This window comes from Felis catus, chromosome B4 (assembly GCF_018350175.1).
Source record: "Felis catus isolate Fca126 chromosome B4, F.catus_Fca126_mat1.0, whole genome shotgun sequence".
Classification (NCBI taxonomy): domain Eukaryota; kingdom Metazoa; phylum Chordata; class Mammalia; order Carnivora; family Felidae; genus Felis; species Felis catus.
The window spans coordinates 52,687,049-52,702,276 of NC_058374.1; the positions used below are offsets into that span (position 1 = coordinate 52,687,049).

General features: G+C 37.4%; 1 protein-coding gene across 22 annotated transcripts in view; it reads left to right on the forward strand.

Annotated features, from left to right (window-relative positions):
* The window catches only part of PLEKHA5 (pleckstrin homology domain containing A5), a 238,641-nt gene extending 223,712 nt beyond the window's left edge, over positions 1 to 14,929 (forward strand). For all 22 annotated transcript variants that reach the window (XM_023256823.2, XM_045061456.1, XM_045061458.1 and 19 more), the window contains 7 exons: positions 1,909 to 2,027; positions 5,762 to 5,971; positions 6,883 to 7,023; positions 7,905 to 8,029; positions 10,107 to 10,252; positions 11,903 to 12,008; positions 14,063 to 14,929. In XM_023256823.2, the coding sequence (XP_023112591.2) occupies positions 1,909 to 2,027; positions 5,762 to 5,971; positions 6,883 to 7,023; positions 7,905 to 8,029; positions 10,107 to 10,252; positions 11,903 to 11,997 (836 nt within the window). In that variant the 3' untranslated portion in view covers positions 11,998 to 12,008; positions 14,063 to 14,929. The remainder of the gene's footprint in view (positions 1 to 1,908; positions 2,028 to 5,761; positions 5,972 to 6,882; positions 7,024 to 7,904; positions 8,030 to 10,106; positions 10,253 to 11,902; positions 12,009 to 14,062) is intronic.
* The last annotated feature ends 299 nt before the right edge of the window (positions 14,930 to 15,228 follow it).

The following is a 15,228-nucleotide window of genomic DNA, read 5'->3' on the forward strand; positions in this document are numbered from 1 at the left end:
TTTGTTTTTTTGTTTTTTTTTTTTTTTTGAAAGAATTCTATTGTCTGGTTTTTTTTAATCTTTATTTTTGAGAGAGAGGAGGAGACAGAAGATCCAAAGTGGGCTGTGTGCTGACAGCAAAGAGCCCAATGCAGAGCTTGAACTCACAAACTGTGAGATCACGATCGACCTGCAGATCAGAGCCGAAGTGGGACACTAAAGCGATTGAGCCACCCAGCTGCCCCTGATTTTTATTTTTATTTTTAATGATCTCTGAAATAGGAGATCACTTAGTGGGGCTTGAACTCATGACCCTGAGATCAAGAGTTACATGCTCTACCAACTGAGCCAGCTAGGCATCCCTAGATGTTTGAGTTTTTGTTGTTGTTTTTTTTTTTAACTTACAAGCTCTCACCTGAATAAATTGTCTGAAATACACAGATAAATTATGGTGTAATTTGTGCCACATGACTTAAAGTAGAACTTTTAAAAATGGATCACTAACTGGGATAATAGAGTCTTTCTCTTAGTTTGAACTGCAGAATTACCTATATTGTGTAGCAGTTCAGCACTTCACGTTCTTAAATATACAGCCTTACAGTACTCACACAGTTCATAAACAATATTAAAACCTAAGCTACAGATTGTTTGGTGTGTAAATTAAAGGGACCCTGAATGACTGATGTACCATTTGTCTTTGGGGGAGAAACTAGACTTCTTTTTTCTACTTAGTTGATGTAACTTTAAGTGAGCTCAAAGAGAGTGGCTTGTTTTTTGTTGTTTTTTTTTTTAAGTAAGCCATTGAGATTTTAATAATTTGTTCTTTTGCTAGTGTCCTCAGTGGATAATAGTGCATATATTCTACTGAAACAAAATTAATGCGATATAACTACGTACATTTTATGTATTAACTTACTTTTAGCTTTTATTGTTGTTGGGTTAATGATTTTGTTTTGTGTGTTTTGTTTTCTATGGTGTGTGTCCATTTTAGAAATTATTGAAAATGCAAAAAAGTCACAGTGATTACCTATAGTTAACTGTTGTTAACATTGTTAGTGGATTCTCTTGAGACAGTACAGTGTGATTGAAAAGAGACCAAATGGAAATTAAGGGCATTTAGGTAAATCACTTAACCTTTCTGGGCCATTCCTTTCCTGATCTGCAACATGTGAGAGGATTAAGGTCCTTTTCAATCTCTGAAAATACTGCAAATGGAAAGAAGGCTACAGCAAAGAGAAGCCCCAGCCATGCTGCTGATGAGCTGCATGGACTTGAGGAAGTAAATTAATGCAGACACTGCAGTTCATTTACCTTCTTTTCTTTAGAAGATTGTTGTGAAGATGTCTGATCCACTGAGTATTACTGATTTTATAATTAAAATTTTTAATTAAAAAAAATCTGTAGAACTTTAGACAGAGTAACTAATGGAAGGCTACTACATTTTCCCTGGCTCTTTTTAAACGATAAATCTGCCTTTTGGAGCATCTGGCTGGCTCAGTCGGTAGAGAATATGACTATTGATCTCAGGGTTGTAAGTTTGAGCCCCATGTTGTGTATAGAGGTTAGTTAAAAATAAAATCTTTAAAACAATAAACCAATAAAAATAAATTTGCCTTTTGATTTTGAAAACCTCAGAAATGGAGTATGTCAGGGGCTCCTGGGTGGCTCAGTTGATTGAGCATCCAACTCTTGATTTCACTCAGGTGATGATCCCAGGGTTATGGGATCAAGCCCTGATTGGGCTCTGCTTAAGATTTCCTCTCTCCCACTGCCTCTCTCCCCACCCGCCCCCCACACACATATGTTCTCTTGCTCTATCTCTGTAAAATTAAAAAAAAATGTTTTTAATTAGAAATTGAGTACCTCAAAAGAAAGCAATGTTGTGTGAGAAAGATGTTTTGTAGAACTTACTGGTGTTTTCATTTTTAGGTTCCCATTTTCCTGTTGGAGTAGTTCCTCCAAGGACCAAATCACCAACACCTGAATCTTCAACGATAGCCTCTTATGTAACCTTAAGGAAAACTAAGAAGATGATGGATTCAAGAACGGTATTTAACTAGAAGTTAATCTGTAAAAGGATTCTTAAGGCCTATTTATTGTTTTAATTCCATTGAGGAAATTAGTGTCTAGGGGACAGACCTACTCAATACCTAGTCTAGGTTTGTTTTGATCAGCTTTGACATGGGGTCTTAGTCCACAGTTTGTGGAATCTGTTTTCAGACAGCTGTCCCATGTTACATCTCTTGATACCTCTAAGAATTTCCTTAAAGAGAGTGATAGACATGTCCTATGGTCATCTAAGGTAATGGATTTCCAAGCCAGCCCAAGTTTACAGGGCCTTTCAGCTATGGTAGATTTGGAGTTTGCCAATCCTCTGGTTACTCTGAGAAATGTGAATTGGGGTTGGGAAAATAGCTTCTGTATTTCACATATTCATCTGAGATCCATTTAATTCAAACTGGCTGTAAACCAGTCTAAGCTTGGACATATTGAGAAGATTATCAGCATACTTAACTCCTTTTTACCAAGTAGTCTCAAAAATTTGGGGTGCAAAAGAACTTTTACTTTTCATCTTTATAAATTCTATACTTATTTGGTATGGGTAATTTGATAATTTTAAACTATAAGAAAAGAATGAAAAGTACTACAAATGATAAGATTTATGGTTATTCTTGAGAGATATTAAACTACAGGTACAAAGTATATGCCTAAAACATCTGACAAATTTATATACAAGAAATATAATATTTTAATGAGTACAAAATTATAAAGACCTAGAAAGATAATTATTGTAGAATCAAAATAAATGAATAGCTATATATTTGCAGTCATGGTTCTATAATACTATTGTTTGTTTAGAGGAATTTTTTATTACAGATGGAAAGGGTATTTTCTTTGGAAATTGTAATGCTAAAAAAAAATCAACAGAAAAAGGTTTTAAAAATGTATGTTGAGAGGCACCTGACTGGTTCAATTAGTAGAGCATGCAACTCTTGATGTCAGGGTGGTGAATTTAAGCCCCACGCTGGACATAGAGCTTACATTAAAAAAAAAAAAAAAAGTTAAGGGACCCCTGGCTGGCTTAGTTGGTGGAGGGTAGAAGGTGGTGTGACTCTTGATCTTGGGGTTGGGAGTTCAAGCCCCACGTTGGGTGTGGAGATTATGCATAAATAAATAAATAAATGAAAATACTTTTTAAAAAAGTTAAGTGTATGTTGAGATAAAGAAGAAAGATATTAGTGGACTTATATTCTTTCTTTTTTTTAATATGTAACTATCTTAAATAGTAGAAGAAAGACTTCTATATCACCAAATACAGGAGTGGGGAAGGGAGTATAGAAGACTACAGTTTATTATTGGTACAAAAAAGACCTTTATAAGCAATATCAGTGTCAGAATAAAATACTTGGAATATAACACAAAATTTCCATAATATATAAGGAATGAATATACATAAGTTATTTTTAAGAGTTTCTTTTCGGGGCGCCTGGGTGGCGCAGTCGGTTAAGCGTCCGACTTCAGCCAGGTCACGATCTCGCGGCCCGTGAGTTCGAGCCCCGCGTCAGGCTCTGGGCTGATGGCTCAGAGCCTGGAGCCTGTTTCCGATTCTGTGTCTCCCTCTCTCTCTGCCCCTCCCCCGTTCATGCTCTGTCTCTCTCTGTCCCAAAAATATATAAACGTTGAAAAAAAAATTTTTTTTTAAGAGTTTCTTTTCTATGGAAAATATGTAACAATAATTCACAAATATTCTTCAACCCCATAATAATTTTTAGAATACTGATAACTAAAACTGTAATGACATATTCTTTTCCAGTTATCATTAGAGAAAAGATCTAAAAATTAGCAATATCTGACCTTTAAAAACAGATTTTTACAGGGGCTCCTGAGTGGTTCAGTTTGTTAAACGTCCGACACTGGCTCCATTATGATCTCACAGTTCATGAGTTCGAGCCCTGCATCAGGCTCTATGCTGACAGCTCAGAGCCTGGAGCCTGCTTTGGATTGTGTCTCCCTCTCTCTCTGCCCCTCCCCCACTTATTTTCTGGCTCTCGCGCGCGCGCTCTCTCTCTCTCAAAAAAAAATTTTTTTTAATTACAAATAAATAAATAAAAACAGATTTTTACTATATGACAACTTGAGAAAAAAGCTGCAGTGCGACATTATTGTATAAACGTAGAAAAGCCAGGAAGACTGCATGTTTATTGTTACTAAAAATAAAAGGATAAAATAAGAAACTTTAATAAAATCTGAAATAAAAATAAAAGGAAAGGGATGACTATAGTAGCCAATTCCCAATCTATATTTAGAATTTACTTTTTTTAGTTTTTTTTTTTTTTTTTTGGTTTGGTTGGTGTTTTGTTTTTTCTTTCCAAAGCTAATGTGATTTATTTTACATATAAATGAAAATCATCGTTACTTCTGCAAATTAAGGCTTTTCAGTTTTCCTCTTTTAGATTTTACTTGAGCTCTTTAAGATATTTATTCTATACAATAGAAAATGGCTCTAGAGCTATCACTCCTGCCCTGCAAGCATTTTCCAGATTACTCAAGAGAAAAAAGGATCTTAGTGGGTTTGCCTGACATATTGCTTCCTCACGGAAATGCTCATCTCTGCCCTTGGTTTTTTCAAAAGAAAGCAACTTCACCAATATCTCAGTCAGTTCCCACCAACCCAGACCAGAGGGCACAAAGAAACCTATGGATTCTATGCCATAGATTCTAAAATATGTTCAGTCTTCAAATTTTCTGTTACATAAAATAAGCTAAAATTTGCTTGTGACTCATATTGAAGTTCTTATTTGGCATTTTATACCAATATTGTTTTGCGTCTTTAATAAGAAAGTGAGATTAAGAATTGGTTGTTTAATTTTTAAATCCTTATTGATCATAAACTGAGGATGTTTTCTCTGCGAAGTCTTTTCACAGTAAATGTTTGACTTAAAACATACATTTTGGAGCACCTGGGTGGCTTAGTTGGTTAAAAACGTCTGACTTCAGCTCAGGTCATGATCTCCTGGTTTGTGAGTTTGCCCCACATTGGGCTCATGCTGTTAGCACAGAGCCCGCTTCAGATTCTCTGTCTCCCTCTCTCTCTGCATCTTCCCTGCTGGTTCTCTCTCTCTCTCTCTCTCTCTCCCCCTAAACAAATAAATAAACTTTTTTAACAAATTAAATTTTCATTAAAATATATCTTCGGGCACCCGGCTGCCTAGTCAGTAGAGCATGCAACTTTTGATCTTGGAGTTATGAGTTTGAGCCCCACATTGGTATAGAGAATACTGAAAACTAAACCTTAGGGAAAAAAAATTAAAAAGGAGGGGGGCACCTTTGTGGCTTAGTCAGTTAAGCCTCTGACTCTTGATTTCAGCTCAGGTGATGATCTCATGGTTCCTGAGATGTAGCCCCACATTGGGCTCCGCCTGTCAGCGGAGAGCTGCTTGGGATTCTCTCTCTCTCTCTGCCTCTCTGCCTCTCCCCTGCTCCTGCTCTCTCAACATAAATAAAATGTTTAAAATAAATAAACTAAAGTCTTATATTTAGAAACTGTGCCCCCTGTGTTCTCCTAGTTTGAGTTTTATACAATTTCCTGTTTCGTTGACTGTGCATCACCAATCACCAGTGAAGGAAAAAACAGTTTGCCTTTCTGGTGTTAACTAACACTCAAAGCTCCACTTCTGATTTTGAGAACAAAATAAATCCTTTCAGAACATTTTTTATCCCAACGTACTTTTCAGAAGTTATTCTGTATTGATGTATTCATATGTCTATTTCTAATTTAAAGGAAAGACCAAGAAGTGCAGTGGAACAGCTCTGTTTGGCTGAAAGTACTCGACCTAGGATGACTGTGGAAGAGCAGATGGAAAGAATAAGGAGACATCAACAAGCGTGCCTGAGGGAAAAGAAAAAAGGATTAAATGTTATTGGTTCTTTAGACCAGTCACCCTTACAAAGTCCCTCAGGCTTAAGGGATAATCCGTTCAGGATTACCCAGGTACATCAATTTGCTTTTAACCATTCTTGTGTGTAAATGTAGTATCACTTGAGTCAGGATCTGGAGTTACATGATTGATGGGTTTTCAAATGTCTGCAGTATGGATAGTTATTTGATTTTACCTAATGCCCATAATAATAAGCTAAGACAGCTCAGTAAAGTGGAAATAGCCCTGGGTTCAGAAAACCAGAGCCATCTTACTTGTTGGACATACTTGTACCAGTTGTGGCCTTACTCTTCTCTGCTGTAAATCAGATGACACAGCCCTACCCTGTCTACTTCACAGAGATACTAAGGTAAAAGTGCTCTCAGCGAATGTAAAATGCCACGCAAGTTAACGAGATATTCCCCAATTCCCCCTCCAATAAAATGTGTATTACTCTGTGTCCTAATTTAACATGACCTAAATTGTAGCAGGACAGAGCTTCTCAGTAAAAGCGTAAGTCTGCTATTCCTTACATCCCAACTCCTGCCTTGCAAAGAGACACCATTCCATTTCTTATTGTTTGTTTGTTACCCCGATTCATAAATACAGAGATAGCAGACAGGCAAACCTTTTCAGTAGCTTCTGTCTGGCCTGTCCCTGTTAGTAGACATGCACCAGCTGAAAGGGTTTCCCTGTCTTCCTAGAAATCCCCTTTCCATCTAATCAGGAGCATCCAGGCACTGCTACTAAAGATTGAGCAGATTAACCGCTGAAATTGCACATTCTTCAAATTACAAAATGGGTGATTAAAAGAGAAAAAAAAATGCATGGAATACTGATATATATATTTTTTTCTTCCTATTGGTTTTCATAAGAGAAGCTCCTTGTATGTGAAGATCAACCTTTTTTTTTTTTTTTTCAAAATAACAGATGCTATCTAAAAACTGTACATAGTATGAATCTATGCTATATGTCTTTCGGACAGACTCGAAAAAGGGATGATAACATTAAGGAACTGGATACTGTCATTAGAGAAAATGATGTGAAGCCAAACCATGAAACTCCTGCAGCAGAAATTGTTCGACTAAAAGAAAGTGAACCTCAAAATACAGATTTCAGCAAAGAGGTAAAGAGATTACTTTTGAACAGATATTCCAAAGGGGTAGATTTTTGAAGATTAGATCAAGTGGTAAGGTTGAAAATAGTTATGTTTCATTTCATCACAGAGACCCTACGTCTAAGTGAAATAGATTTTGTTAATTTGAGTGATGTATTCAGCACATCAAAAAATGGGTTAATTGAGGGGCGCCTGGGTGGTGCAGTCGGTTAAGCGTCCGACTTCAGCCAGGTCACGATCTCGCGGTCCGGGAGTTCGAGCCCCGCGTCAGGCTCTGGGCTGATGGCTCAGAGCCTGGAGCCTGTTTCTGCTTCTGTGTCTCCCTCTCTCTCTGCCCTTCCCCCATTCATGCTCTGTCTCTCTCTGTCCCAAAAATAAATAAACGTTGAAAAAAGACTTCATTATTTAAAAAAAAAAAAAAAAATGGGTTAATTGAAAAGTTAAAACATAAGTAAGGCTAGAATAAATTATTGTTAACCCCAGTTAAAGAATCTTATGTCCCAAAACACCTAGCTGTTAGCAACGTGCATCAGCCCTTTAGGCAAATAACTTTTTGCTTCCAGTAGTAAAGGATGTTAATATTTTTAGAGGTGCGTAGGTGGCTCAGTCAGTTAAGTGTTCGACTCTTTGTTCTTGAGTTCAGACACCTGTCAGCCTCTGCGCTTCTTAGGGCAGAGCCTGCTTGTGATTCTCTCTCTCCTTCTCTCTCTACCCCTCCTCTGCTGGCTCTCTCTCTCCTTTCTCAAAATCAATAAATAAAACATAAAAAAAAAAGAAAGTTAATACTTTTAATATACTTGAATCTGAATATGTATTTCAGTAACTATTTGACAGGGTCTAATGTTTTAATACACATTTATTTTTGAGTCATTTTTCTTCTTATTCTATAGTTGAAAAGCACTGAGGACATTTTTTCCACAACACTTTTTAAACCTGAACCAAATGGAGTGAATTCTGAGGAAGTGATGGATAAAGAGAGAAACAAAGAGAAAATGTCTGAGGATGTTTCATTCAGGTAATAAGTAATAGGGAAAACAACAAAGGAATCATTCCCCAAATACTCTAACTACTTAAGAATGGTGAACTTCAGAGGTGACTGGGTGGCTCAGTCAATTGGGCGTCCTACTTCGGCTCAGGTCGTGATCTCGCAGTCCATGAGTTCGAGCCCCACATCAGGCTAACAGCTCAGAACCTGGAGCCTGCTTTGGATTCTGTGTCTCCAGCTCTCTCTGCCCCTCCCCTGCTTGCGCTCCCTCCCTCCCTTCCTCCCTCCCTTTCTCTTTCTCTCTCTCTCTCTCTCAAAAATAAACAATCATACATTAGAAAAAAGCATGGTGAACTTCAGAGTCAAAAAGTCTTGGATTCCTGTCCCAGCTTAGCTGCTTAAGAGCTGTAGGATCTTAAACAATTTACATAACCTTCCTATACTGCAGGTTCCTTACTTGTAAAAATGAGGATGATAATAGTATCTATCTCACAAATGTGTTGCAATGATTAAATAAGAAAATACAAGTATAGCACTTATCACTATGCTTCTCACCCAGGAATTCAATAAATACCTTTTTAAAAATGCCAAGAGATGTATAAGGTCTATCAAAGTGAGCCACTTCAGTATTGCCTGCATAATGATAGGCAATGATAGACATTGATCAGATCTCTAAGTTATCTGATGTGTTCCAAAAATTATAGTGATTTGCTATTTACTGTTTAGCTGCATTTCTTAACTAGCCTTCTTATGTGTATACCCTCAATCTTACCCTCAATTAAAAATCTATGAGTTTATAATGATACAACAGCAAAAAATCATTTGTTGGCCACTCTGGACGATGCTAAGGAGTTGACTTCTTATTCCAAAGTCTGGTGCATAAAGGCAAAGAATCAAGTATTTTTCTTGCCTTTCCCAAACAAATTGCAACCAAAAAGTTTTTAAGGAAATATTTTTCTTTTTAGAAGAATTTTATTCAATAAGGAATGAGAGACTTACACTATCACTGCTTTGCTAGCCTTAAAGAAATAAGGGATTTAGGCAATACTCCTCAATGGCTGGAAAAGCTGTTAGCTGAAAATCTGACAGGGAACTTTATAGTGAGTGGATCAAGCTGATAACCCTTGAACTCACTGATCATTTTCAACATAAAGAATAGAACCTGTTAATGCAATAGGGCACAAACCCCACCTAATGATCTACTGTTTGCCCCTTTCCCCAAAAAACCTAAATCTGATCAAGCTTCAAAATGCTATCAGTTTATAAAAAATAAGAGGAGGGGCGCCTGGGTGGCTCAATCAGTTAAGCGTCTGACTTCAGCTCAGATCATGATCTCACGGTTTGTGGGTTCAAGCCCCATGTCAGCTCTGTGCTGACAGCTCGGAGCCTGGAACCTGCTTTGGATTCTGTGTCTCTGTCTCTTTCTTTGCCTCTCCCTCACTCATGCTGTCTCTATCTCTCATAAATAAATAAACTTCAAAAAAAATTTTTTTAATAAAAAATAAGAGAAATAAAATCCTCAAAATACAGAATGTGATAAACTATGTAGGATGGAGAAAGCAGGTTCTTTCACAGATAAGTGGCAAAGAATAAAAAGGATATGTGTTGTGGGGTATTTTAAAGTTTAGGAGACTTGTCAGGCAAATACAAATGTGGACTTTGGATCTTCTTGAAACATAACTCTAAAATTGGTATAATGAGGCTATCAAGGAAATTTGAGCACTGACTAGATATTTGATGACATTTAGGTATTATAAATACAAACTGAAGTGTTTACAGACTGAATGATTTGTCTGGAATCTATTTTAAAATAATTTGGGGAGTAGGAAACTGGCAGTGTATATGAAACAAAATTGGTAAAACATGGATCATTATTGAAGCTGAGGGTATAAGTTTCATATATTATTTGCTCTGATTTTTTTATGATTAAAATTTCTGTAAGGGGGAAAAGAAAAGAGATTAATTACAAGCAAAATGTCAGCAGTTACTAAATATGGAGATGGTGACATCCTTTGTGTATGGTTAAAATTTTACATAACAGTAAATTGGAAGGAAAAAATGTATTGCATTCTGTAATAACAAATTTTAAAATATCTGTTTTCATTAGCCCTCAGGATGAGACACAGATCCCAAATCATAAAGCAGAAAGCCACCCTGAAGAAAATACAAAGGACGATATTCATGAGCAGGAAGAAACTATTGCTTCTTGTGAACAAACTCCTGAGGCTTCTAGAGGAAATCAAACGATGGCAGGTAGATATTCCACATTTCATACTTTCTCACTGGTGCTTCCTCTGAATTTCTCAACGCATACCTTTGCTTTCCCACGTGCACCTTCAGGAAGGATGTCACTGGAAAGGAAGGAAAGGGGACACGTGCCTACCCAGCTAGATCCACAGGGTCTGTCCTGGCTTGGGAATCTGTTGCTTCTCTCTCTCTCTCCCTCCCATCTCAACCTTAACACATATACCACAAGTTTTTTCTACTAAGATCTTTCAGTACATGGAAAATGTACCTGCTTCTCTGAGGCTGGACTCTCAGAGTAGTCACAAACCTACCACTTCGGGAACTGTGTAAGATTTAATATCTAAACTAGTGGAATGACCTTGTTTACTCTAGCCCCTGCTAGAATCCACACTTGGACGTTTCCTTGAGAGAAAATCGTGATCCATAGTACGTCAAAAAATAAAAATTTCTATTTTTTTTTTTTTAGAATCTTCACAGATTTTTCTCTTTTTTTCTTTATGATGTTTGGCAAGGGGTGGGGAGAGGGATCATACCACTGGTGCATATTATCAGCCTTGCTTCTCATAGTCCATAAGCAAAAAATCCATTCTTTATTTTTTAATGTTTATTTCTTTATGTTGAGAGAGAGAAAGTGGGGGGGGGGGGGGGGGCAGAGAGAGAGGCAGACAGAGAATCCCAAGCAGGCTCCAGGCTGTCAACACAAAGCCCCTCACTGGGCTTAAACTCCTGAACCCATGAGATCATGACCTGAGCCAAAATCAAGAATTGGATAACTGACTGAACCACCCAGGCACCCCTGGAAAAAACTATTCTTAATCCTGCCTCCCTTCACCTTTCTCCCCATCATTTTGCAGACAAGCAAATACAATGAAATTGAATTATTTGGTACTGTTCTTCTTAGGAGGAGCATTGGATTCTGGCAGAGTATTTTCTGTATCTTACATGCATGTAACATGCAAATTTATATTATGAGTCGTGTTTCCCTGTAGCCAACATTAAGCATTGTCTTTTGCCTCTGTCGCTTATAAGGCAGTTTTTTGTCACTGACCACTTCCTGTTACTGTTTTGGCACGTCTGCGTAAAGTGTGTGGGTGCATTAAAATCACAACATTTAAACTGTTCATACTATTTAGCTGCATGAAACTAGAAAGTCTGTCAAAGTGAGACCCAGCAGTGCCTGGCTGGCTCAGTCAGTAGAGCATGCAACTCTTGATCTCAGGATTATGAGTTCAAGCCCCATGTTGGGCACAGAGCTTACTAGATAGATAGATAGATAGATAGATAGATAGATAGATAGATAGATAAACAGACCCAACAAGAGGGCTTCCCTGACAGACACCTGAAAATTAACCTCAAAGCTAAAAAAAAAAAAAAAGGACAAGAATTTTTTTTTTTCCAATTTGGTTGATGTATAATTGACACATAACATTGTATACGATGTTTAAGGTATATAAGGAAGAAGAATTTTAACAGTCTTCAAGAGACATTTCATGCTAAATAATCAATTGCCAATTTAGAAAACAACAGAAACCAAGTACAACTATTAATTCCTTCCTGAAACATGCTCCTATTTTATGGGACCACAACATCAGGATTTCCTTCTCCAAGTGTATCCTAAACATGTGTACCTTCTTGCATTCTCTTGGTCTGTTTTAGTGAAAAGTCTGTCCCCATCTCCTGAGTCCTCGGCATCTCCGGTTCCAGCCGCCCAGCCGCAGCTCACAGAAGGATCCCATTTCATGTGTGTGTAGTCTCAGAAAAAGTACGTCTGTTCCCTTTGCGTCCGTGCTTTAACTTCAGAGTTTTTAACTTGAGTTGTATTCATTTGTTGCTTTAGTGAACAAAAACTGAGATTAATTCTGGGCCGTGCACTAGAGATTGCTGGCAGGGCAAGGAGGCCATGTATTTGAGCCACAGGCACTAACTCAGATCTCCATCAGCCCTTCCAGTGATTTGCTGTGTGACAACATTTTCTCTGTCTCTTATTTCATCGTCCATAAAAACAGCAAAACGGGAAAGGTATAGCCCGTGCCAAGACAGGCCGCACGGGGTTTTGCAGCTGTGCCCCCACTTAGCATTCCTTTCCGTAGTCGGACCTGAGCATTCTGTTGAAGCTGTTATATGTTGATCAAGTAATGTTTTTTTACAGTTTGTGCAACCCACCTACCGCATCGGGAGTTTATTATTTTAAAAGGACAAAGAAGTGTTTGTGGTACAGCCAACTACAAGGAATATTACAGTCCTTAAGATCTATCAGAAACTATTTCTAAATAATTAATTTTGTTTAAGTAAGAGAGGTAGCTACTAAAAAAGCTGTGGGTGGATGCAGGGGGAAGGACAGAACCTGACTGAACATTGTGCCATAGACCACAGCTTGGGAACTGACAATAATTTCCTAAGGTCTTACTGTTAACACTTTTATAAACAGTTGCTAAATTTTACTTGCCTTTTGTACTTGTAAATACATACCTTTTTTTTTTTTTTTTTTTTTTTTCAGAAAAGCTTTGAGATGTGAAGCTATTTATGCCTTTTTCCTTTTTTTTTTCTTCAGTGTCTATCAGATCTAGTAATGTGTGCATTAGGACTACCAGCACATTTCTGTTAAACAATTATAAGCAGCAGAAACACATAGAGACATTATAAGCATTGTTGCTAACATATGCTTTGACTTACAGATTCTCAAATTAGTACAAACACTGACTAAGTTCATCCAGTGGTGCTTATTTTCTAGAATCCACTTCCATTCATACCTTTTGTAGCAACTGTAATCTGTGTCCTTTTTTTCATCCAGATGGACTTGTGTCTAACTGTCTTGGCATATTTATAACCTCTGTTTGAGATTATGTCTACCTAGAGCCTAGAAGAGGCCTTTGTTTGTTGTCAGTTGGCATTTATGCAGGATTGACATCCTTTCTGGAGTGACAAACCACCTGTTTGTTATAGTCTTACCTGTGTCTTGCCTCTGTCATTCATGCGTTTAAACTTTTAACTTAATAGGTTCTGAAGTGACAGTTGCAACTAGTGACAAGAATACCACCAGAATAGGAATAGCAGCATGCTTGTGTGATTCCTCCTGTGCGAAGAGCTGATAGATGGCCTCTGTCCATCTTCGTGGAGGAATGTAAATTAAAGTCCACTCTCATTATCTTTGGTTCAATAAACAGGTTACAATTCTCTGTACACAGACCAATGATATGAAAGAATGTTGTCTGACAATAAAGAATATGTACAGTTAAAACTCAAGTACATTTCCGGGTTCCTTAAGTTGTTATTATTGGATTTTGTTTTGTTTTACTTTCCCTCTAAGAGCCGGTGGCATTATAGGCTGGAATGGGGTCCAGTTACTGCCGGGTATTTCCTTGTCTTCTGGCATACGGCCAGAACGACAAGTAGCACTCAGACTTGTATTTTTTTATGTCTTCTCGTTGAGTGTATGTCATGTTGCTGACCTAGTAGTTTTGGCAGGACTTTGGGAAGGTTTACAAATGACACTGCTGTGCAGGCAGCTTAATATATTGTTAGATATTTTAGCAAAGTTATGCAGATCTTTGCTTATTTTGTTGATCTGTTTGATTCAGCCATAAATTTGGGTACTCTTTTTTAAAATTCTGAAATGTTATTTAATTGCATCCTTGGCCTGGTAAATTAAACCTACGAAATGACAAGAAACGTCCTTCTGTTGTATTATATTTTAGGATTTTCATGGCCATGCCTGTCAGCTCTGCCGTTGTAGAACATTGCCCTCAGTTACTTTAGGAAATGGTCACTCATTAACTTGCAGGTGTCAAAGTAATTTTCCCTGTCTTTATTTTTCAGCTATCCTGACTTCTGTCAAAACCATTGAAAGCTAAGGACGTGGACCTTCAGCAGTGTGAGAAGATATTGTACAGTATACTTTAAATCTATGAAATTCATAGTTCTGATGCTTTTGGCCACAGAGCATCATTTTATCACTTCTGGAAAATGTTTATTCCAAACAGCTTTAATGGCTCATATGTACACTCCGTAATCCTAAGGTTGTTGTTCTGACACCAGCTTGCTGCTATGATTTCAGAGCACATAAGTAAAGGTGCTTTTTTAATGTGCGGTCTACAGCCAGAGCTCACTCAGTTGCTGATTTCCAGATTTTGGTGTTTCTAAAATTTAGGTGGATTTATATTTCTTTTTGCTTTTCAATACATAAATTTAGTTATTATTTCGAATGAAGCTTGTTTTCCTTTTTTTTTTTTTTCCTTCCCATTTTTGGCTACTGCAATGCTTTGTTTCACACTTGATTTGTAAAAATTTTATATATATATTTAAAATGTGCCATTTTATTACTGCTAAGTGAAGAATGTCCTGTTTTCTGCTACTATTATTTCTCAGATTGCAGCGTCAGCAGTTACTGCCACACTCTTGTCAGCTTAAACACAAATGTTACCGCTTCCTGTTTCTTAAAGGTACAATTTAAAATGTAGGTATTTTGAAGTACTGGGCTTATACTTCATTGGGATAGATGTGTACAGCAATAAGCAGGTTTTCCAATCCAGTACTTAGTTTGTGTACAAATGTAATTATGTTCATTGTGTATATATTATACAATGAGCACATGTAAGTATTAAAGGCTACTTACTATTGTTTAAATGCAAATGTTCATATCTCATTTCTTTTTTATCATGTTAAATAAATGTTGATGTTCTTAAATCACTCGTGTTAGAATTTTTTGCTCTCTCCCATCTAAAACGGGTATGCCTAGGGGCACCTGGGTGGCTCAGTCAGTTAAGCATCTGACTACAGCTCAGGTCATGATCTCATGGTTCGTGAGTTCAAGCCCCACATCAGGCTCCGAGCTGTGGAGCCTGCTTTGGATTCTGTGTCTCCCTCTCTCTCTCTGCTCCTCTCCTGCTTTCTCTCTCTCTCTCTCTCTCTCTCTCTCTCTCTCTCTCTCTCTCAGAAAATGGATAAAACATTAAAAATAAAATAAAATAAAATATAAAATAAAA